The following is a 23876-nucleotide window of genomic DNA, read 5'->3' on the forward strand; positions in this document are numbered from 1 at the left end:
TATAACTCAGCGACTGAGTCCTCACTGCCACCTTATGTAGCTAAATCCAACGGTTCACTATCTTTTGGCAAAAGAAAGTACTCCTGACCGTAAGGATGAGGGGGATCTTATAGAAATATATAAAATTATGAAAGGACTGGTCAAGCTAGATGCAGGAAAAATGTGGGGCGAGTCCAGAACCAAGGGCAACAGTCTTAGAATAAAGGGGAGGTCATTTAAGACTGAGGTGAGAAAAAACTTTTTCACCCAGAGAGTTGTGAATTTGTGGAATTCCCTGCCACAGAGGGCAGTGGAGGCCAAATCACTGGATGGATTTAACCATATAACAATTACAGCACGGAAACAGGCCATCTCGGCCCTACAAGTCTGTGCCGAACAACTTTTTTCCCTTAGTCCCACCTGCCTGCACTCATATAACCATATAACAAGAGAGAGTTAGATAGAGCTCATGGGGCTAGTGGAGTCAAGGGATATGGGGAGAAGGCAGGCATGGGTTATTGATAGGGGACGATCAGCCATGATCACAATGAATGGCGGTGCTGGCTCGAAGGGCCGAATGGCCTCCTCTTGCACCTATTTTCTATGTAATGGTTGGAACCTTATTTCATGATTTCTGGTTCTAGACATCTCAATGAGGAGAATCATCAATTTTGTATCGATACTGCCATGCCCTGTAAAAAATGCTGTGTATTTATATAAGGGTATAGTCTGTGTAATCACTCCTCGATGACAAATCTGTCATCTGATGAACCTTTGCTACAGGCTTATCGCAAGTATATCCTTGGGAAAAGCGACCTGAATAGTGCAGAATATTCCAAATGCTGTCTCTGGGGCTGAGCCCTAGACAGGATATGTGGTTTCTTGCAGACAGAATATAGGTAGTCTGCAAAACTGTTATCAAATATTGTTTGGTTTCTTCACTATAGAGAAAACCACATTATTACATTTTGAATAAATACAAATGAATAGCTGGTTCACTTGGCATGACTGGATCATAAGATACATAGAAAATAGGTGCAGGAGTAGGCCATTCGGCCCTTCAATGATCACCCATTCAATATGATCATGGCTGATCATCCAACTCAGTATCCCGTACCTGCCTTCTCTCCATACCCCCTGATCCCTTTAGCCACAAGGGCCACATCAAACTCCCTCTTAAATATAGCCAATGAACTGGCCTCAACTACCTTCTGTGGCAGAGAGTTCCAGAGATTCATCACTCTCTGTGTGAAAAATGTTTATCTCATCTCGGTCTTAAAGGATTTCCCCTCTATCCTTAAGCTGTGACCCCTTGTCCTGAACTTCCCCAACATCGGGAACAATCTTCCTGCATCTAGCCTGTCCAACCCCTTAAGAATTTTGTAAGTTTCTATAAGATCCCCCCTCAATCTCCTAAATTCTGGCGAGCACAAGCCGAGTCTATCCAGTCTTTCTTCATATGAAAGTCCTGACATCCCAGGAATCAGTCTGGTGAACCTTCTCTGCATTCCCTCTATGGCAATAATGTCCTTCCTCAGATTTGGAGACCAAAACTGTACGCAATACTTCAGGTGTGGTCTCACCAAGACCCTGTACAACTGCAGTAGAACCTCCCTGCTCCTATACTCAAATCCTTTTGCTATGAATGCTAACATACCATTCGCTTTCTTCACTGCCTGCTGCACCTGCATGCCTACTTTCAATGACTGGTATACCATGACACCCAGGTCTCGTTGCATCTCCCTTTCCTAATCAGCCACCATTTAGATAAAAGTCTGCTTTCCTGTTTTTGCCACCAAAGTGGATAACCTCACATTTATCCACATTATACTGCATCTGCCATACATTTGCCCACTCACCCAGCCTATCCAAGTCACCTTGCAACCTCCTAGCATCCTCCACACAGCTAACACTGCCCCCCAGCTTCGTGTCATCCGCAAACTTGGAGATGTTGCATTCAATTCCCTCGTCCAAATCATTAATATATATTGTAAATAGCTGGGGTCCCAGCACTGAGCTTGCGGTACCCCACTAGTCACTGCCTGCCATTGTGAAAAGGACCCGTTTACTCCTACTCTTTGCTTCCTGTTTGCCAGCCAGTTCTCTATCCACATCAATACTGAACCCCCAATACCGTGTGCAAGATCGCAGGATGGTAGGGGAAAAAAGGGGTAAAAACAGGATTTGCACCTGCTGCAGTTGCATGCAAAATTGCTCTAAGGAGAGTGGTCGGTGGGGTTGGTAGAGCAGACCAGGAAGTCACGAAGTGAATGATTTTTTCATAATGCTGACGGGGCATCCTTGTGTTTCCGGCTGGCTATCACAAATGCATTTCCAATAGATTTGTCGAATACGATGCCTGTTTCATAAATCCAAGTGCCTTGTTACTTCCTTAACAATGGAGTCCAACATTTTGCCTTCTACTGATATCAACCTTACTGGTCTTTAGTTTCCTGCTTCCTTTTTTATAAAAGTAGTGAGACTACTTTGTTTCTTATTCTTTGGACATTGAAGTCAATGTTGCATGTCGCTGTCTGCTGTGCTCTCTGTCGAAACCATCATCTAAACATCCTGATGACATTTCATTGGTCCAATATATTTGAGAACCTCAATGTTATTTTACTGCACTGTATTAATTTAAAGATTCTTGCCCTTGGTTTTGGATTCCCTTTTTAGATGATTATCTTTAGCCATACATTTGTCCATACTCTGATTCTCTGTTTGGCAAAGGCGCATTCTTCAGTGAAATTGAAGTGCATTTCTCACAGTGGCTGCTTGTTCATAATCTTCAAGTCTTTTCCTTTCTCACAAATTGGCCTAAACAATAAAAAGTGGTAACATTAAAGTCTATTTTGTTATTTTAGTAAAAACTATTTGTTTATTTTCCAGCGCAAAGACTACACTGCACTTACAAAATTCTTGCTTCCGAAACATGAGTATGTTCTTGCTGTGAGAATGATGCCAATTCAGTGCAAACTTTATCAGTACTACCTTGATCATTTTACAGGTATGTGACAAAATCTTAAAAAATAAACATTTGCAATTTTGATATTTAAAGTAACTGTCTCAGTTGTGTTTTTAATTCATTGGTTAACTTCTGAGGAATAGCTGGCTCTGCAGTGTCTGATCAGTTTGCATGTTACATACATTTGTTTAAAACCAGGAATCATGCCTGTTTGTAAAATGCATTGGCTGCCTTCCCCAAGAAGAACAATGCGATTCAATAGCTCGTGTATTTTCAGTCACGGAGGAATTGCATATGACGTGTGGCGGGTTGGAGCTGGGTCTTCCTGCTGTCTAGACATTGTGGAGAGAGTAGAGGAATGTTGCTGTAGATCCCAGAGTAATTCTGTATTTCAAAGTGTTTCATCGAAATATTGGCACTTAAAAAAAAAAAAAAAAAATATCGGAGAATTAAAAAAAAAAAATTTTTGCATGTATCCTGGACAGAATGGGTGTGAGTGTGGTGGCTGCCTGGCAAAGTCGGCATGAGACCCAATTAATTTTCATTGGTCCAGATCCCAATTTTGATTGGTGAACTGCCATTGAAATGTTCCATCCCCACGAGTAACAGACTTATTTGTGAGGTGGGACTGCATTTCGTTGTCTCTGTACTGTACACTGACAATGGCAATTAAAGTTGAATCTGAATCTGAATTGGATGGTGCGACTGCCTGCTTCAAAGAGCTTAAAGTCCCTAACATCTGAATTAGAAAGAAGACATTCATTTGCATAATCTATTTCAGTATCTGCATGAATTTTGAATTTGTTACGATTATTAACTCATAAACAACTGTCAAAGTTCTCTCAAGATTTTTGATTTATTTTGGAGATAAGGATTTTTATTTAATCATCTCCGTAAATGAGCTGCCTTATGTTTAAGAGTCAAGTGTTTAATTGTCATATGCACTGTGACCAGAACAATGAAATTCTTACTTGCTGCAGTTGACCAGGCATAACGCATCTCATATAAACATACAATAAATCATCAGATATTCTCGATAAACCAGGGCAAGTCAAAGTAGCTTTTGAAGAGCAGTGTGTTTGAGCCTGTGGATTAGTGATGGAAACAAAAACAAGTTGTAAATAGGAGAGCAAAAACTAAGGTGGTTTAAGGGTGCATTTGACGCAATTTGTTGTTATGGGTGAGGCTCATGTCTGGTTAAAGCAAGGTTTCTGGTCACTAAAATTGTCCAAAATGTGGGGGTAGAAGCAGATAAAGGACTGGGGAACATTGTAAACACATGCACAATAAAGCATGTCTGCATTAGGCCAAAGGCAATGGTGCTCCGAGATCTGCAATACATAGGGGAAGCAGAAAAAAAGTACATAGCAAGTAGAGTACTGTGTTTCCCGGCATCAAAGGTGCTATTTTGTACCCTAAAATAAGGCCCGAAAATGTACCTGTGTTTTGGAGGCCGAAGGTTAGGTTGTTAGCCAAGAAATATAGACTTGGAGTGGAGTTGGCCAATCAATGCTACTCTCGTAGCCACTGCTCCGCGGAACCTGCCACGCCTTCAACCCTGGAACTGTGTGAAACGGGAAGCGGCTGTAAAAGGACAACGCCGCTGGGAGAGGGAAGAGAGTTCCTTTCCACAGCGTGTGGGGAGTCTGGCCCGGGTCAGCATGGCCTGGGCTGCACAAAGTAGCAAACTTGTGCGGGGAGGGCAGGAGAGTTGAGAAGGAGGGGGTCGGGGTTCATGCCAGCAATTTACTCAGTAGCTCGGGTGGCTGCGCGCGTCCGCCGGGACCGGACAGCGAAACCAGCGCCACCTCAGCGCCTTCTGCTGGCCTGCCAACCAGCTAGCCACGGTGTCCTTCGGCACAGGAGCAACCGGTGGAGGTGTTGGTTGGCAGGTAGCCTACTGGGCGGAAGGATGGCTGCTCCGTCCCGGGCTCTCTCGCTCTCCCATTATGTGATCTCCCTGAGCCAGGAAGTCCTTGTCCCTCAGACCTGAACTGCACAGCACATTGTGGGACAGGCAAAGATGGAGGCTCCCCAGTCCTCATTGCCTCCTTGAAACTCAAAATGGGGGTAATCGCGAAATACGGTGTGTATATATTTAAAGGGGAAATTGAGTCAAATTAAATGATGGCACAAATGAATCTTGCATTTCAAAATAATGTTGCAATATACAAGAAATTAAGAATGAAAATGAAGATGTTTAGAATTACATAAAAGTACTTGACTAAAATTGCTATACATTGTCAATATGAATGAAGTGAGGTGCACTGTTTTGAAGTTAAATTTGTGGCTCCTGCAGTGTGCTGTTGACTCAGTTATCAACATTCTGCCAAGTTAGTAGATGCCTATCAATAATTATTTTGTTATAGTTTGTGATAAATGAGTTATAAACTCAATTGATTAGCCAACAGCTTATTCTTGTGCAATCAGTGCACACTTTGAATCTGAGGCCACAATTACCTAATCAGCAATTGTGCAACATTTCACAAAGCTCTTTGAGGACTACTGAGCAAGATCTACTTAATAATCTTTCAGAACTACAATGGACCATTCATCATGTGGCTTTTACTTAAATTATGTTTCATAACTATAAAGTTTAATTTCATTTTCATTCAAGTTTGCTATGATATCATTGTGCAATTTAATAGCATCCAGAGGCTTAACTGTAGTGAATTTGAACCAGATGTCTGTTTTTTGCTGTGATTCAAGGTCATTTTGCCCAACAGGCTTAAGGGTAGGTGTAATTTAGTGAAAGCCGACTCAGCTTTTGGAGTTTATATATTTAAAATAGTATTTCCAACTATATTTTTGATTTGTTAAATTTAATAGTCATCTTCATAAATATTATTTGTACTGAACTGGCCACAAAATGTACAGGAACATCAGGCACACCTCCTCAGGCTACCTACATGTATTTTTTTTAATGTTTGTATTCTTCAAGGCTAAACATAGTATCATATAGCATGATAACATAGTATATACAGTGCTCTCCATAATGATTGGGACAAAGACCCGCCATTTATTTATTTGCCTCTGTGCAGGTGCTCCTCAACTTACGATGGGGTTATGTTCCGCCAAACCCATCGTCAATCGAAAATATCGTAAGTCGAAAATGCATTTAATACAGTACGCTAAACTACCAAACATTCTTTCTTCTGATAAGGCTCAAGAGTAAGGCACTGGGGCATACCGAGGTTTTCTGGTGCACATCGCAGGGCCTGAAGCCCTTGGTCGGCTTCGAGGGCCGCTCAATGCTTGGTTTGATTGCCTGTGATTTTAACTTCTGCTTGCTATTGACTTTGTTTTCTACTGCCGTGGGATCTGGGCTGCTGTTGGGCTCGGGCTGCTTGACCTTCACCTTCCATTGAACTTGAGCTTGGGCCTCTCTGAGGTCCTTTCCATTGGCAGGCACCAGCTCAGGTGCTCTTGGATCCGGCTCTGCTCTTTGCTCTTCCTTGTCGTTTGCCAGCCCTGGCGGAAAGTTGTTGGGTTTTGTTGCCAGGTCCGGCTGCTAGGATTTGCCACTATCATTTATCAGATCCACGGCGGCTTCCTTTAGCCGTGCGTTTTGCAGAAGACACTCGCCTTTCAGGGACTTTAGTTATTTTTTCGTTTTCTTGGCCGACCAAATTTGCTGCAGCTCTTGTACACGTTGCAACTCCTGTTTTACGATATCGTACCGCATAACGCATATTCGAAGGCGGTTTCTACTGAATGTGTATTGCTTTTGCACCATCGTAAAGTTGAAATATCGTAAGTCGAAGCATCGTAAGTCGAGGAGCATCTGTACTCCACAATTTGAGCAACTGGTGATGTCCATGAATCGCAGACTTCAAGTAGTCATTGCATACAAAGGATATGCAACAAAATAATAAACATGACTAGTTTCATTTACATGACATTGCTGTGTCCCAAACATTATGGTGCCCTGAAATGGGGGGGACTATGTATAAACACTGCTGTAATTTCTACATGGTGAAACCAAAATGCATAAAAATGGCCTTTATTAAAATCTGACAATGCACTTTAACCACATGTGATTTTCTTTTACAAATCTCAAATTGTGGAGTATAGAGGCAAATAAATGAATGATGGGTCTGTCCCAAAACACCCGCCCACTCCACCGCCCCCCCTCCCCGTACTCGGGGTCTGAAGCGTTCGGGAATCAGTCCTCTGACGACCCGGAGATCACCGGCTGGCTCCGGGGATACAGAGAGGGTGCTCCGAGGATGCGAGGCCAAGGAGCTGAGGCTGACTCTGAGGCCGATGGCTGCTGGGCGGCCCTACCCCTCAACTCCCTCCCTTTTTCCCTTCTCCCCCCCCCCCCTCCCTTCTCCCCCCCCCCCTCCCTTCCCCCCCCCTCCCTTCTCCCCCCCCTCCCTTCTCCCCCCCCTCCCTTCTCCCCCCCTCCCTTCTCTCCCCCTCCTTTCTCCCCCCTCCCTTCTCTCCCCCCTCCCTTCTCCTCCCCCCTCCTTTCTCCCCCCCTCCCTTCTCTCCGCCCCCTCCCTTCTCTCACCCATCCCTTCTCTTCCTTCTCCCCTCCCTTCTCTCCCCCCTCCCTTCTCTCCCCCCTCCCTTCTCTCCCCCTCCCTTCTCTCCCCCTCCCTTCTCTCCCCCTCCCTTCTCTCCCCCCTCCCTATCTCTCCCCCGCTCCCTTCTCCCCCCCCTCCCTTTCTCCCCCCCTCCCTCTCCCCCCCTCCCTTCTCCCCCCCCCTCCCTTCTCCCCCCTCCCTTCTCTCCCCCCTCCTTCTTCTCCCCCCCTCCCTTCTCTCTCTCTCCCCCCTCCTTTCTCTCCCCCTCCCTTCTCCTCCCCCCTCCCTTCTCCCCCCTCCCTTCTCTCTCCCCCCTCCCTTCTTTCCCCCCTCCCTTCTCTCCCCCTCCCTTCTCCCCCCCTCCCTTTCTCTCCCCCCCCTCCCTGCTCTCTCTACCCCCCTCCCTTCTCTCCTCCCCCCCTCCCTTCTCTCCCCCCCTCCCTTCTCTCCCTTCTCTCCCCCTCCCTTCTCTCCCCCTCCCTTCTCCCCCCCTCACTTCTCTCCCCCCTCACTTCTCTCCCCCCTCCCTTCTCTCCCTTCTCCCCCCTCCCTTCTCTCCCCCCCCCTTCCCCCCCCTCCCTTCGCTCCCCCCCCCTCCTTTCCCCCCTTCTCTCCCCCCTCCCTTCTCTCCCCCCCTCCCTTCTCTCCCCCCTCCCTTCTCTCCCCCTCCCTTCTCCCCCCCTCCCTTCTCCCCCCCTCACTCTCTCCCCCCCTCCCTTCTCTCCCCCCCCCTTCTCTCCCCCCTCTCTCTTTCTTCCCCTCTGCTCCCAACCACTTCTCTTTGCCCCTCTCATCCCCTCCCTCTCTCCCCGCCTCTCTCTCCCGCACCTCAACCGCTCTCCCCTCCCCCGACTCCCTCATCGCCCCTCCTCTCTCCCTCTCCTCCCTCCCCTCCTCTCCTTTCCCTCCTCTCTTCTCTCCCTCCCGCTCTCTCTCCCCCTCCCCTAAACCCCCTTCCCTCCACCCCCTCCTCCTCCCTTCCCCCCCACCTCTGCTCCTCCCTTCCCACCCCCCCATCCCCCTCCTCCCCCCTCACTCTCCTCCTCCCCTCCACCCCCCTCTCCCTCTGTCTCTGCCCTCACTCTCTACCCCCCTCCCTCTCTAGACGCGCCTGTGTCAGTGGATAGGGTGGTTATGGGGTAAAAGGAGCAAATTAATAATATTAATATAATATCAAGGGGGGTAGTTAGTGTGTGTGACGCCGCATGCCGCCCCGCTCTCTCTCCTCTCTCTATGCCCCCTCATTATCCCTCCTCCCTATCCCCCCCCCACTCCCTCTCTCCCCCCTTCCTCTCCCCCACCCCCCCTGCTTAAAAACAGGGACATTTTTACATATTTTTGTAGAGATTTTCCTTGAGATTTTAGAAAATGCACTTATCTATACATTTGGTACATTGTTTTCCTGACTTTTTTATTAAAATTGTTGACCAATCTGACCGCTGCCCAACTGCTGACGTTACAATAACAGTGACATTTTTACATCTTCTGGTAGAAATCTTCCTTATGATTTCAAAAATCCAATCCACTATAAATTTGGTCCATTATTGCCCAGCTGCTGACCTCCCAATGCCTTTCCTCGTGCCGCCCCCCACCCCCCGCTCTGGATTAGTGCAGCTGCTGTCAACACGCATGCACAGTTTTCCACGAGGTACGTTAGGGTACTCCCTCCCCCCCTCTCTCTTTCCCCCCCCCCCCCCGCCCCCTCTCTTCTCAGGATTGTAAACTGAGTTGGCATTTTATGAGAAAAAAAAGTAAATTGCATAAAAGGAATATATTAAAAGACCAGGTGTGGACCCTTTGGGTCCGCCTTCCCCAATGCAATATTCCACCACTCATCCATACGCAAGTCGATGTTCAGTAAAAAATGGTGAACCCGGCCCGGGAACCCTTCCCCAACTGTGCATGCGTGACTGACAGGGCCGGCCGCACTGTGCAGGCGCGACTGCCGCGTCACCAGCGCCATTTTAAATTGTGACGCAGCTGGCGGGCCCGGCATGTGGGAGCGCACTGCGCTGTTGCAACGGCCTCGCTGATTCACAGTATAAAGTAATTTAAAGTTTTTAAAGGGAAATACTTTGTCAAATTGAACAAAACTTGCTAGTGCACACCTCAGGCGAATGGTGAATAAGGCGTCCCTAAAGTTGTGGCGCTATTGTGTAGTGTTTTGGCTGTATTTTGAGAGCATGCATTTAAAAAATGACACTTTTTTGTCGTTTTTTAAAGTTTATTAAGCCACCACCAGGGGCACCATACGATTGGCAACCCTGCCAACAGTCTGTTTGTTTTTTCGTCTTATTTTTATTTTTGTGGTGTGTTAAAAGTTTGTGTGAATGTTCTCCAGTTTGTTTCGTGTAGAGGGAGGGGTCAGGGGAATTTTTTTTGTTCAGTTTCTTACCTTGCTGGAAATGCGATTCATTTTCGGATTGCATTCTCCGGTCGCTCTGCGGCCTACCATCGATGGAGCTGGAGGCCTCCTCAGACTGACCTTGGGGCCCCATCGTGGGGTGTGGACTTACATCAGAGTTGATCCCTTGCCTGAGACCACCGCTCTAACCACGTCGTGCAGTCTTTACATCGGGAGCTCGCAGTCTCGGGAGAGCCCGTGGATGTCGGGAGCTCCAATGTCGTGGAAAGTTCGACTGTCTGGCGCTTGGGAGCTGACGTCCCCCCGATGCAGGAGCAGATCGCCTCAACGAGGAGGGGCCGCCGTCGGCTATGGGAGTAAGATTATCCCGTCCAAGGATGGCTCGAGGCCCCCGACCGCAGGAGAGCAAAGGGAAGAAATTGAACTTTTTTTCGCCTTCCATCACAGAGAGGAATATGGAGGAGTCTCTGTTTTGGATGTTTGTGTTAAAATGTGTTTTGTGCACTCCGTTGCTATTTATTTGTATGCCTGATGGCAAATAAGTCATTTGTATGGCAAATTAAATTCCTCGTATGTTGCAAAACATACTTGGTTAATAAAGTATTATTGTGATTGTGATTGGAAATACTTTATCAAATCAAACCAAACTTGCTACTGCACATTGCAGGCGAACAGAGATAGATAGATAGGCAGACAGATAAAAATAAAGTGGTGGAGAAACTCAGCGGGTGCGGCAGCATCTATGGAGCGTAGGAAATAGGCAACGTTTCGAGCCGAACCCCTTCTTTAGACGAAGTCCTTTCTCCAGCACTTTTGTCTACCTTCGATTTTCCAGCATCTGCAGTTCCTGCCTAAACTCTTAAATAGATAGATAGATAGATAGATAGATAGATAGATAGATAGATAGATAGATAGATAGATAGGTAGATAGGTAGATAGGTAGATGGATGGATGGATGGATGGATGGATGGATGGATGGATTTGATTACATAGTAGTGGCTTAAATCTCATTATCAATTGATGGAATAAGGTGTGCAAAGAAAAGTTATGTCTTTGGCTGCTGTTGATACAATAGAATTTACATAGTGATAAATATGTAAATCTTTTAAGATTACTAACTTTGCTTTCAGGTGTAGGAACTAGTGCTGAAGGTGGAAGGGGTAGAACTGGAACCAGACTCTTTCAAGATTTTCAAATGTTGAGTAGGATATGGACCCATCCTTGGTGTTTGCAGTTGGATTACATCAGTAAAGAAAACAAGGTACAGTAAATACAGTGAATTCCATTTGTGTCATTTTTTTCAGTTGTGGCATTTTTCACTGAAGTTCAAAACATATGGCAGTTATACGTTAATAAGTTGGTCGTTGAAAATTTTAAATACCCAAGTATAGCCTGTTGTGAAACCCAAAAGGACACAAAAGGGTTGGAGTAACTCAGTGGGTCAGGCAGCATCCCTGGTGAACATTGATAGGTGACGTTTCTGGTCAAGACTTCTACTGAAACATATCTGATAGGATTGCATCTAACTGATTGAAATTTGTGTCATGTTTAAAGATCTATTTGAAAAAGAAATCCAAACAGATATTCTGCCTTGAATGATAACAAGCACATTAGATATATTACAAGATTTTGAGATTTAAAAAATCAAGCCTGTAATTTATCCCATCAGATAAAGCTTAAAAAAAACCTTTAATATTTATCTAATTCACTTTCATATCTTCAGTATTAAAAAAGTTATGGTCATTTTCATACTAGGAAATTAGCATTTTGTTCCCTATTTTGTATTGACTTAACTCAAAAGCTGTGATAAAGGACAAGGGCTGTTTTACACAGACAGACATACATACAGATCGGTCGGCTGCCGCCATGTTCAATCTGGGGGCGTCCACAGTCTGTATGTACTGTGGAAGTTTTTAGTCAGATATTTAGCATGAAAATGGTGATCATGGATAGACAATTACACAATATGGATAATGATCATGTTGCCGATATCGGGGCCTAACTAACTTATTTTGCATCATCAGATTAAAATTAAATTACATCAAAAACTAGATAAGATGTTAAATAAACGTCCAGGTACCTTTTGTTTTAGCCTGAACTTGTGATCCGTGATTTTGAAGGCCTTGAATTTGAGCCCCGACTTTCAAATCCAGCGATTCAATAGACCAGCAACACGTTGAAAAAAAAACGCAAACAGATGACAGAACGGGATTTCCTCTACATCATAAACTTGTTGTAAGAGGAAATCCCTCACTGACAAAAATGGAAAAACCTGCAGTTTATTCACCACCACCCCCCTACCCACAGCCTCTCGAGTCCCGCGCTCAGCAGTCGCAGATCTGGAGTGCCACTGTAACAACGCTAATATATGTAAATATCAAACGCACTTGCAGCAATCTCAGTGAGTTATGTGGTCGAATGGTTTGTCCATTGTGTGTGGAGTTTTTAACCAGAATACACCTATTTACAGCACAGTTTGCAATAGTAATTCTGCAGTAGTTAAAATACTGCTCTAATAATCTCGAGTCTTGGGCTGACAACTCAGAAAACAGAATTCAAGTGACACATGACACCTGTAAAATTGGAATTCAGTTAATAATTTTAAATAAAATTAAGTCATTACCTTTTTTCAAATAGTGAAAGATAGTGGAAACTGAACACTTCCATTTCTGAGACAAACATTTTCTTGCATCTGGAGAAACTCAACGGGTGCGGCAGCATCTATGGAGCGAAGGAAATAGGCAACGTTTCGGGCTGAAATCCTTCTTCAGACTATAGGGTGATTTCACGAAAGGTCACTGGATCATAGATCCTCACCCACGTGACCGCAAAATTTAACTGGGGTACAAACGTCACTTCCAGTACATGTTATTGATGCTAGAAACGCGGACTTTCACACCTGTTAAAAACCGCGAAAACGGCCCGTTTTTGAGCTGTAAATAACTGTGCCAGTCGGGGTGACCGCGAGACACAGCTATCTTACTTTAGAGTCCAGAAGATAAAGAAAAACAAAAGTAAAGACTAGAGAGCGCTGAAGGGAAAATAACAGCAGAAGTTGTTGGCCGTGCAGATATAAAGATCGGGAATTATCGCATTTGCTCACTGCATTTCATCAAAACTAAGGCGTTATTGATGTTTTGATGAAATGCAGTGAGCAAACGCGATAATTCACGATATTTTCGATCTTTATATCTGCACGGCCAACAACTTCCGCTGTTATTTTCCCTTCAGCGCTCTCTTGTCTTTACCTTCGTTTTTCTTTATCTTCTGGACTCTAAAGTAAGATAGCTGTGTCTCGCGGTCATCCCGACTGGCACAGTTATTTACAGCTCAAAAACTAACCGTTTTCGAGGTTTTTAACAGGTTTGAAAGTCCGCGTTTCTAGCATCAATAACGTACTGGAAGTGACGTTTGTACCTCAGTTAAATTTTGCGGTCACGTGGGTGAGGATCTATGATCCAGTGACCTTTCGTGAAATCACCCTATAGGGTGGGGGGGAGGGGGCGGGAAGAAGAAAGGAAGAGGAGGAGCCAGAGGGTTGAGGGAGAGCTGCGAAGGGTGGGGGGGGGGGGGGGGGGGAGAGAAGAGGGCTATCTGAAATTGGAAAAGTCAATGTTCATGCCGCTGGGGTATGAACATTGACTTCTCCCATGTCAGGTGGCCCTCACTGTCTTCCCCCTCAGCTCTCCCCCAGCCCTCTGGTTCCTCCTTTTCCTTTCTTCTTCCTGCCCCCTCCCCACCTACATCAGTCCGAAGAAGGGTTTCGGCCCGAAACGTTGCCTATTTCCTTCGCTCCATAGATGCTGCCTCACCCGCTGAGTTTCTCCAGCACTTTTGTCTACCTTCGATTTTCCAGCATCTGCAGTTCCTTCTTAAACTTCTTGCATCTGGATGTTACTGACAAGTCCAGCTTTTATTGCCCATTCCAAATTCCCTGCAAAGGTGGCGAGAAACTACTATATTGATCCCCTGCATTAATTTTGATACAGTTACATCCACTGTGTAGTTGGGTAGGGTGATCTAGGAACAGCAACAATGAGGGAGTTTGTAAAGGAAAAGTTGTGCGATGGAGTAAACTTTAACAATAGCCAATTTCTTTCTATTTGTACAGGGATACTTTGATGAGGACAGTATGGATGAATTCATTGCATCAGACTCTGATGAGACTTCAATGAGTCTTTCCTCAGAAGAAGAGAAAAGGTGTTTTTGTTTATCTCTATTTAGTAAACTCATTTTGCACTTTTGTAATATTTCAGTTCAATGTGATTCTACAATTTTGCCAGGTTTAATAGTTAAATTAAACAGTTATTTTATTCATAATGCAAAATAGTAAAATATTGAGTACTTCTGGACTGGATGTACTGCGGAGTAAAACTACTTGGATAGTGGAGAACAATATTCATACAAGTGCAGAAAAGGCCTAAATGAACTGGCAGTTGTTTATGTTTTGCTTAGGTTTCCTACCACCCAGCTCCATAGTGGGAACCAATTGGATACATAATTGGTTAAAGATAAGAAACAAATGGTGGTAGTAGGTTGTTTTTCAATGGGAGGCCTGTAACAAGTGGCGTACCAAAGGAATCTGTGCTGGGTCCATTATTGTTCGTTATCTACATTAACAAATTGGATATAAATCCAATGGCACAATAAACAGGCATATAGTGGACAGTGATTATAACAGGATTCTGATCAACTGGGCCAGTGGGCCAAGAAATGGCAGATTAGTTTAATTTAGATAAATGTGAGGTGTCACATTTTGAGAAGATAAATGAGGGCTCTGCTTACACTGTAAATGGAATCCTGTATGTGCAGGTACATAGTTCCATGAAGGTAGTGACACAGGTGGATAGGATGATAAAGAAACCATTGGCACACTTGCCTTCATTGATCAGCGTTTTGAGCGCAGGAGTTGGGACATCAGGCTTCAGTAGTACAAGATGTTGGGAATGCCCTGCTATCATATATCATATCATATCTATCTATATACAGGTGCACAACCTTTTATCCGAAAGCCTTGGGACCAGGCACTTTTCGTAATTCAGAATTTGTCGGTCTTCGGAATGGAATTTTTTTAGCGTAGATTTTAATGGCTGGCTCAGTGGTAGAGTGCTCGGCTCATATCCGCAAGGTCGCGAGTTTGCGCCTTGATCCTGGCAGTTACTCGATCGCGAGTTTGAGTCTTCAATGTCGTTTTTTCTTGCAGAATAAATGTTTGTATGAAATACAGTGTAGGAGAAGTGTACTGACTGTGTGGGCAGAACTTTGGAAGTGATTGCCCACCAGTCTAAAAAGCCGCTGTGTCTCCCTGTCCCTGGGATAGCAGGGGGGCGATCAAACAGCACAATACCCCCCTCCCCCTCCAACTCCAGAGGAATCCGCTCCTCGGTGGGCCGCTACCAAAGATCATAGAGGAGCTCCTCTATGATCTTTGGCCGCTACAGCGACAAGTGGCAGTTCGCCCACAGCCCGAGCTGCGCCCCCTCATCCGCCACCCCAAGAACAAGACGTACCTTGCACACCATCAGCTTCTGCCCCTACGTGTTCCTCTGGAGTTGGAGCGGGGCTGGGCTGGAGTTGCTGCTGGCTGTGGGTCTCTGGGATCTCCGTGCTTGCAGTGGGCCTGGGGGTCGGTGGGCGGCGGTGGGAGCTGTGGATCTACGGACCTACCTCCGTGGAGCTAGCCAGCTTCGGAGCGTGGAGAGTTGCGGGGGCGAGCTGCTGCGACCCGACTCCGGTGGATGGTGACACCGGGAGCTCGCGGGTCTCCGGTGGGAGACTGCTTTGCGGGGCACCGGCAGCGGCGACTTCTCCCGCCCGAATTACGGGGTTGAGAGCAAACATCATAGAGGTTGAGAGTGACCTGGAGGGGGGCCTTACAACGCCCGGCGCGGCTGTAAATTGCCGCGGACTTGCTAGCGCCCGCCGGGGGCTCCAACATCAAGACCGGGGCAGGGCCCTACATCTCCCGGCGTGGCTTTGAGTGGCCGCTCCCCGATGGGCCCCTACGACGCCCCGAGCTGCGCCCCGTCATCCGCAACCCAGGTTCCTCTGTAGTTGGAGCGGGGCTGGGCTGGGCTGCTGTTGGCTGTGGGTCTCTGGGATCTCCGTGCTTGAGGTGGGCCTGGTGGTCGGTGTCCAATTGGTCCTGGCACGGTCCTGCTGCAATCGCCGACGTGAAGACAGTGCAAAGCCCCCGCGCCGGTGCAATGGGCGGGGAGCTGGAGAGGGGAGTGAAGGGGTCACACACATGGCCGGGAAGCAGAGGGGTGTAGGTGGGGTGATACTGAAGCGAGCGACAATCTGCTGCTGCCTGCCCCGCTGAGTTAAAAAGTTCCCACGCAAGACTCACGAAACACTGTATATCGTGAGTCTACCGTGGGAACTTTTTAATTCTGCGGGCAGGCAGCAGCATATTGTCAATTATTAACCCTCCCGCGCAATATACCCTCGTCTTCTCTTTTATGAATGGGGATTTAGTTCCCCTTTCTTCGAGGACCGACCGGAGGTTCCGCTGTCACCTCTGCGGGCTGCCCTCGGTGAACGTTTTCAAGGACCTTTCTTCAAGGACCGAAAAAATGTCCGCTATTCGGAGGTTTTCGTTATTTGGATCTTCGGATAAAAGGTTGTGCACCTGTACTTTTAAAACTCTGTGTGTGTGTAAGTCATTTTTTTGGCCTTTGATTCGTTACTCCGCAAAAACCAGCCGCTAAAATGCCGAGATTTTTACCATTTCGCTAGCGATTTCACTTTTACATTCGCTCATCCACTCCTCATTAAATTTTTCTGTGCACATTTTTAATTAAATCCTTCTTTTCCCCCCCCCCCCCCCCCCCCACTCATTCATTTCTTCGCCTCCTGCTGGCCAGCGACCATAACGGCTGCTGCCGCCCGGCGCTCCTCCAAAAACGCCGACATTTTTACCATTTAGCTAGCTGCCAACATTTTTCCCATTTCGCCAGCGATTTTACTTCCTCCACTCCCCCCCCCAGCCCGGCTCTGTCACGCTGGCAGAAGCCAAACATCGCCTGCTCCCCCTGCTGCTTTTCGCCGTCCTCACTGGCTTGCACTCTCCGAAAATCCCGCGCGTCAACGGCCTGTCTTGATGTACGCAGCGTCTTGATGTCGTGTCTTGATGGCGTAAGACTAGCGCGTGGCGTTGCGTGATGACGTCAGGCTTCCCCCTCCCCTTGCAACCGCGCATGGCCCACCTGGCTCATGGCCCAGCCCCCACACCCTGCCCCCCCGGCTCTGGATTAAAGCAGCTGTTGTCAATGCGCAAAGGCACTGTTTTCCACAAGTTACGTCACCACCCCCCGCTGCTACCCGGGTTTCCAGAGAGACGGGTCCTATACACTCTCCCTCTCCGGGCTCTCTCCACTTTTCGCAACCCGCTCACTCGCCCGGCTCCTCTCCCCCCCCCCACCCCCCCTCCTCTTCTCATCCTCTTCCCCCTCTCTCCCCTCTCTTCTCTACCCACCTCCTATCTCCCTTCCTCTCTCTCCCCTCCCCTCTTCCACCTCGACCTCTACCCCCTCTCTCTCTCCCCTCCCCTCTCTAACCCCACTCCTCCCTCCCCCCAATCCCCTCTACTCTCTCTCTCTCCCTTCCCTCAACCCCCCTCTCTCCCCCTCCCCTCTCTCCCCCTCCCCTCTCTCCCCCCTCCTCTCTCCCCCTCCCCCTCCCACTGTTCCCCCTCCCCACTACCCTCCTCCCCCCCCTCCCTCCTCTCCGCTCCACCCCCCTCCCTTTCCCCTCCTCTCCCCCTCTCCTCTCTACGGCCCTCCTCTCTCTCCGCCCCTCCTCTCTGTCCCCTCTCTCCCCACCTCCTCTCTCTCCACCTCTTCTCTCTCCTCTCTCCCCTCTTCTCTCCCTCCTCCCACTCATTTCCCTCCCCTCTAGCCCCTTCCCCATCTATCCCCCTCCCCATCCACCTCCCCTCAACCCCCTCCCTTTCCCCCCCCACTCCCCGTCCTCTCTCCCCCCCTCCTCTCTCCCCCCCTCCTCTCTCTCCTCCCTCCTATCTTCCCCCCTCCTCTCTCCCCCTCCTCTCTCCCCCTCCTCTCTCCCCCTCCTCTCTCCCCCTCCTATCTCTCCCCCTCCTATCTCTCCCCCTCCTATCTCTCCCCCTCCTATCTCTCCCCCTCCTCTCTCTCCCCCTCCTCTCTCCACCCTCCTCTCTCACCCTCCTCTCTCCTCTATCCTCTCTTTCCCCTCCTCTACTCCCTCCCATCCCCCCTCCCCCTCTACCTCCCCTCGCCCCTCTACCGCCTCTCTCCCCCCTGCACCCACTACCCCTCCTCCACCTCTCCTCTCCATCCCCCTCCCTTTCCCCCCCACTACCGCCCTCCTCTCTCCCCCCTGTCCTCTCTCCCCACATCCTCTCTCCTCACATCCTCTCTCCCCACATCATCTCTCCCCACCTCCTCGCTCCCCTCTACTCTATCTACCGCCTCACCCCCTCCTCTCCCTTCCCCTCCTCTCCCTTCCCCTCCTCTCCCTTCCCCTCCTCTCCCTTCCCCTCCTCTCCCTTCCCCTCCTCTCTCTTCCCCTCCTCTCTCTCCCCCCTCCTCTCTCACCCCCTCTCTCTCCCCTGCTCTCTCTCTCTCTTCCTCCTCTCTCTCCCCTTCCATTCTCTCTCCCTCTCCCCCCTCCTCCTCTCCACTCCCCTTCTCCCTCTCCCCTCCACCTCCACTTCCCCCCTCCCCAACGCAACCGCGCGTTGAGGGGACGGGACCCAATGGGTCCCCCTTGGTCTAGTGAACATTAAATTCTCCAATTTTAAGTAACTAACCTACATTCCCCTGCTTCTGCTGCCCTCCCCTCCTTTTTTCCCCCTCCCTTCCCTGTGCCCCATCTGGATGCCCTCTCACTTCTTCCTTTACCCCTTCCTCCGTCCCCTTCGACCTATTTTCCTCCCTCTGGCTTCAAATTACATGCTTCTATCCTTTTATCACACTTTTTGTCTTTTCATTTCAGGTCTTTGTCCAATCACCTGCCAGTCAACCCTCCTCTACCTATATCCACCGAGCACTTGCCAGGCTTCGCCCCAACTCCACCTCTCGTGCAGCTTTCTCCGCCCCTCCCCTCACTACAATTAGTCTGAAAAAGTGATCCAACCCGAAACGTTGCCTATCCATGTTCTTGAGAGATGCTGCCTGTCTCACTGATTTACTCTTGCACTTTGTCCCTTCATCTGAGTAAGGGAGTCTAAAACTAGAGGGTAATAAAAAGGAACTGTTGAAGCTGGTTTATACCAAAGATAGACACAAAATACTTGTAAAATAGACAAGTAATGTTTCAGGTTGGGACCTTTCTATCCTGACCTGAAATGTCACTTGTCCATTTTCACCAGAGATGCTGCCTGACCCACTGAGTTACTCCAGCATTTCGTGTCTAACTAAAAGTAGAGGGCTTGGGTTGAAGGTGAGCGAGGAAAGATTTAGAAGGGATCTGAGGGGCAACATTTTCACACAGATGGCGGTGCATTCATGGGACGAACTACCCGAGGAGGTAGTAGTGCTGGGTATAAATAGAACATTAAGAAAATGCCTGGGTAGATCGGAAGGGTTGGTCAGCTTCGACACATTAGACTGAAGGGCGACAAAAAGAAGGTAGACAAAAATGCTGGAGAAACTCAGCGGGTGAGGCAGCATCTATGGAGTGAAGGAAATAGGCAACGTTTCGGGTCGAGACCCTTCTTCCAACTGAAGGGCTGTTCCTGCTCTGTACAGCTCTGATTGTATGACGCAAAGTATGTGTAAATATTAGGCAATGATTAATCATTTTGGACATTTTTAGCATTACATGTGTTAATACAGTGATATTTAGGATTTTATATTGTTGTAAACAGTGTGATTGGGTATGTGTTGCAGAAACTGTGCTCCACTCATTACTTTTACTGTATAAAATTTAGTAAGAAAAAAAAGCGTGGAAAGAAAAATGGAAGCAGCTCTAAGGAAAGTGGCAGTGATAATGAAGTAGAAGTGATAAAAGTCTGGAATTCAAGATCACGTGGTGGAGGGGAAGGAAGTACGGAAGATAAAATTGCAGAACCTACTGTTGCAAAAATCGAAGAGGGTGAGAATTTAGTTTATTATTTGAATGGCGTTAGAGTGAAACTTCTAAATATTTGCATAATTCACAAATCAATGTATAAAATTTCAATGTATAGAACACTACTGTTTAGATAAATATAAGTGATTTAATGTGACATGTCTTTACAATTGCTATGAGGCCAACAATGGTGGTTATTATTTATACATATTTGAAACAAACAGAAGCTAGAACATCGTCGGTTGTAAAATAATAATCCTACTTCATAGTCAATGGTATTGTGTATTGCATAATTCAGTTTTTGTCCTATATGTAGTCCACCATACTGTGAATCTATTTCACGTGATGTCAATTTTAGTACTTGCAGTGAAGCCTCCCGCTGGTACTAATCCAGGTAGTCCTGCTGCTGACTGGTACAAAGAATTCGTTACTGATGCTGATGCAGAAATACTTACCCATTCAGGGAAAATGGCCATCTTGTTTGAAATTCTACACATGTCAGAAGCAATTGGAGAAAAAGTGTAAGTACCACTTCATTATAAACCGCAACATATTACTGGGTTAGAGAGTATCCTCTGTGAAGATAGTATGACTTAATCTTTCTTTTAATTCCGCTACATTTCCCCATTTCAATTTGTCATCTTAGTGCAGCTTCCAAATGTCGAGGCCAAAATAATCTGTCATGTGTCCATGACATTGAAAGATAGTCCTCTCTGGTCAGCAATGGGAGAACTGTAAAATGTTGAAATGTGTCTACCAGTTCCCTTTTCTAGCTTTCTAGCTCCCATACAGTCAGTCTGAAGAAGGGTCCAGACCAGAAAAGTCACTGATCCATGTCCTTCAGAGATGCTGCCTAACCCGCTGAGTTGCTCCATTTATTTTTTGTAAACTAGCACCTGCAGTTCCTTATAGCGCAATATTGTCTACCGCATGTGGGGATGAAAAAGCACGGTATTGTTTGTAATAATTTGTTGCCTTCAAGGAAGGGGGAAGATTCTGCACCTAAAGCTGCATCTACAAGAGTTATATGGTCATTTTTAACCATCCTTAACAGCAGGTTGACGTAATAAATTAATCTAAAATATTCAATCAAAGCACCAACATTTGCTGCAGTGACTTAGATTTGATCCCCATCTAGGGGGGTTTCTGTGGTAAGTGAACACATTCTTTCAGTGACTGGTGGGTTCCCCTTGAATTCTCTGGTTTCCTCCAACATCCTAAAGACAAGCAGGTAAGTGCTACTGGGCTATTATAAAATCTCCCCAGCATATGTGGATGGTAAGTGAATCAGTGGGGAGACAGTGGAAGAATAGATTACAAATATGTCGAGGAAGGGGGAGGAATGGATAGGCAGGTAGCCTTCATAGAATCAATGAGGTGCCTGGCCTCTTGTGATGTCGAGAAATAATGGACCCTTATTTTGCAGCAGCCATATTTTTTGAGAATCCAGATATGCCATTTTGTTTGCCTCAGTTTGATATTTTATAAGTAAAAATTAATTAATTTAAATAATAACAAAATGAGCATCAGATTACACACAGGGGGGGGAAACAAATCTTTGGACAATGGTCTTTCATCAGACTTTGGAGAGGTTAGAAATAATTGTTTTATGTTGACAGAATGGGACAGAGGGAAGAAAAGAGAACATCTGATAGATGGAGACTAAGGAACAGAATGACATTAAAAGTGGTACCAACTGAAACATAGTAGGCCATTCGGCCCTTCAAGCCTGCACCGCCATTCAATATGATCATGGCTAATCATCCAACTCTGTATTCTGTACCTGCCTTCTCTCCATACCCCTGATACCTTTAGCCACAAAGGCCACATCTAACCCCCTCTTAAATATAGCCAATGAACTGGCCTCAACTACCTTCTGTGGCAGAGAATTCCAGAGATTCACCACTCTCTGTGTGAAAAATGTATTTCTCATCTCGGTCCTAAACGATTTCCCCCTTATCCTTAAACTGTGACCCCTTGTTCTGGACTTCCCCAACATCTGGAACAATCTTCCTGCATCTAGCCTGTCCAACCCCTTCCTGCATCTAGCCTGTCCAACCCCTTAAGAATTTTGTAAGTTTCTATAAGATCCCCCCTCAATCTTCTAAATTCTAGCGAGTACGCCGAGTCTATCCAGTCTTTCTTCATATGAAAGTCCTAACATCCCAGGGATCAGTCTGGTTAACCTTCTCTGTACTCCCTCTATGGCAAGAATGTCTTTCCTCAGATTAGGAGACCAAAACTGTACACAATACTGCAGGTGTGGTCTCACCAAGACCCTGTACAACTGCAGTAGAGCCTCCCTGCTCCTATACTCAAATCCTTTTGCTATGAATGCTAACATACCATTTGCTTTCTTCACTGCCTGCTGCACCTGCATGCCTACTTTCAATGACTGGTGTACCATGACACCTAGGTCTCGTTGCATCTCCCCTTTTCCTAATCGGCCACCATTCAGATAATAGTCTACTTTCCTGTTTTTGCCACCAAAGTGGATAACCTCACATTTATCCACATTATACTGCATCTGCCATGCATTTGCCCACTCACTCAGCCTATCCAAGTCACCTTGCAGCCTCCTAGCATCCTCCTCACAGTTAACACTGCCCCTCATCTTCGTGTCATCCGCAAACTTGGAGATGTTTCATTTAATTCCCTCGTCCAAATCATTAATATATATTGTAAATAGCTGGGGTCCCAGCACTGAGCCTTGCGGTACCCCACTAGTCACTGCCTGCCATTCTGAAAAGGACCCGTTTACTCCTACTCTTTGCAAGAGGATGATTAAGTCTTGCATAATCTATGGAGAAAATGTAAATAGAAAATAGAAAGAATGGGTGAGGGAAAGAAAATAGTGCTGGAACTGAGAATACAAAACGCCTTTATTTGCGGCAAATCTGAAATAGCAGAGAATGCTACAAAATCCTTAATTGGTCGTCAAATTCTGAGAGAACCAGCTCATATTTCAGTTTGATGGCCTTTCAAACTAAGGTTTATTTTCTTTGCAATTTCCAAGATATCCAGCAGCTTTATTTCTCACAAGTACTCAACATGGTTATCTCTACATTTTTATAATTGCTGAATCCAGTTAATCATGCAGAAGCAGTTTTTATGAGCAATACTTAATTACTGCCTTACAGTCATTGAGTGGCAAATGGTATTTCCCTGATACTTTTATTCAAAGCAGATATTATTAACCGTCACATATCAACTATTTCATTGTTTTACTCCAAATTTTGATTATTTTGTGGTGATTGTACACTTCATCCAATGAGCCAACCAAGTTGTTGTTGCTTTATGTATATTGTGGAGCTGAAATCTACAACAATTTGATTGAAAAGCTTGCAGTTGCCAGTATTGTGAACAAAGTAAAGAATTATTTGTTCAGGCATTTGTGTTTGAATGCTCAGCTTTACTCCCTGTGGATTTATTGAGTTCTTGTATGGAGATTTAGTTATTTGTAAGATGTAAGACTGCAGCTGTTCTGCATGTTGCTCTTCCTTGCAATTTGAGGTTTTAAATTGGTCGGTAACCTCCATTTTTAAATTGACTTTAAAGCAAGCAAAGCTAATTAGTTAAATATGACAAAAGTATTACTAATCTCAATTTAACATGCTCTTCTCCCCAGTTTTCACAAGCAGTATTGGGGATTATTTAGTTGGGTAGTTTCTTTACAGTAAATTGTACAGTAATATAAACTGATCTTTAATATTACTCAAAAATAATACTAGTTATTCGGTAACTTCTTCCCACCCCTTGACTAATTTATTATTCTTGAAATCAAATATATTGACCACTGCAAAAGCGAGTGAAAAAATGTTTGGTGTAATTGAGTAAAGTCGACAATATTTTTATTTTATTTCAGACTTGTCTTCAGCCAATCACTGATATCATTGGATTTGATAGAAGACTTTCTGGAGATGGCAAATAGAGAAAAGTCAGATGACAAGACTAATGTTTATAAAGGTAATCTTATCCCATC

At 46.2% G+C, this 23876-nt stretch overlaps 1 protein-coding gene across 8 annotated transcripts in view; it reads left to right on the plus strand.

Moving 5' to 3' along the window:
• The window catches only part of atrx (ATRX chromatin remodeler), a 246827-nt gene that overhangs the window by 164957 nt on the left and 57994 nt on the right, over positions 1-23876 (plus strand). For all 8 annotated transcript variants that reach the window (XM_033030134.1, XM_033030129.1, XM_033030127.1 and 5 more), the window contains 6 exons: positions 2869-2986; positions 10972-11102; positions 13953-14041; positions 19755-19918; positions 20253-20415; positions 23760-23860. In XM_033030134.1, the coding sequence (XP_032886025.1) occupies positions 2869-2986; positions 10972-11102; positions 13953-14041; positions 19755-19918; positions 20253-20415; positions 23760-23860 (766 nt within the window). The remainder of the gene's footprint in view (positions 1-2868; positions 2987-10971; positions 11103-13952; positions 14042-19754; positions 19919-20252; positions 20416-23759; positions 23861-23876) is intronic.

The sequence above is a fragment of the Amblyraja radiata genome, chromosome 12 (assembly GCF_010909765.2).
Source record: "Amblyraja radiata isolate CabotCenter1 chromosome 12, sAmbRad1.1.pri, whole genome shotgun sequence".
NCBI classification, from domain to species: Eukaryota; Metazoa; Chordata; class Chondrichthyes; order Rajiformes; family Rajidae; genus Amblyraja; species Amblyraja radiata.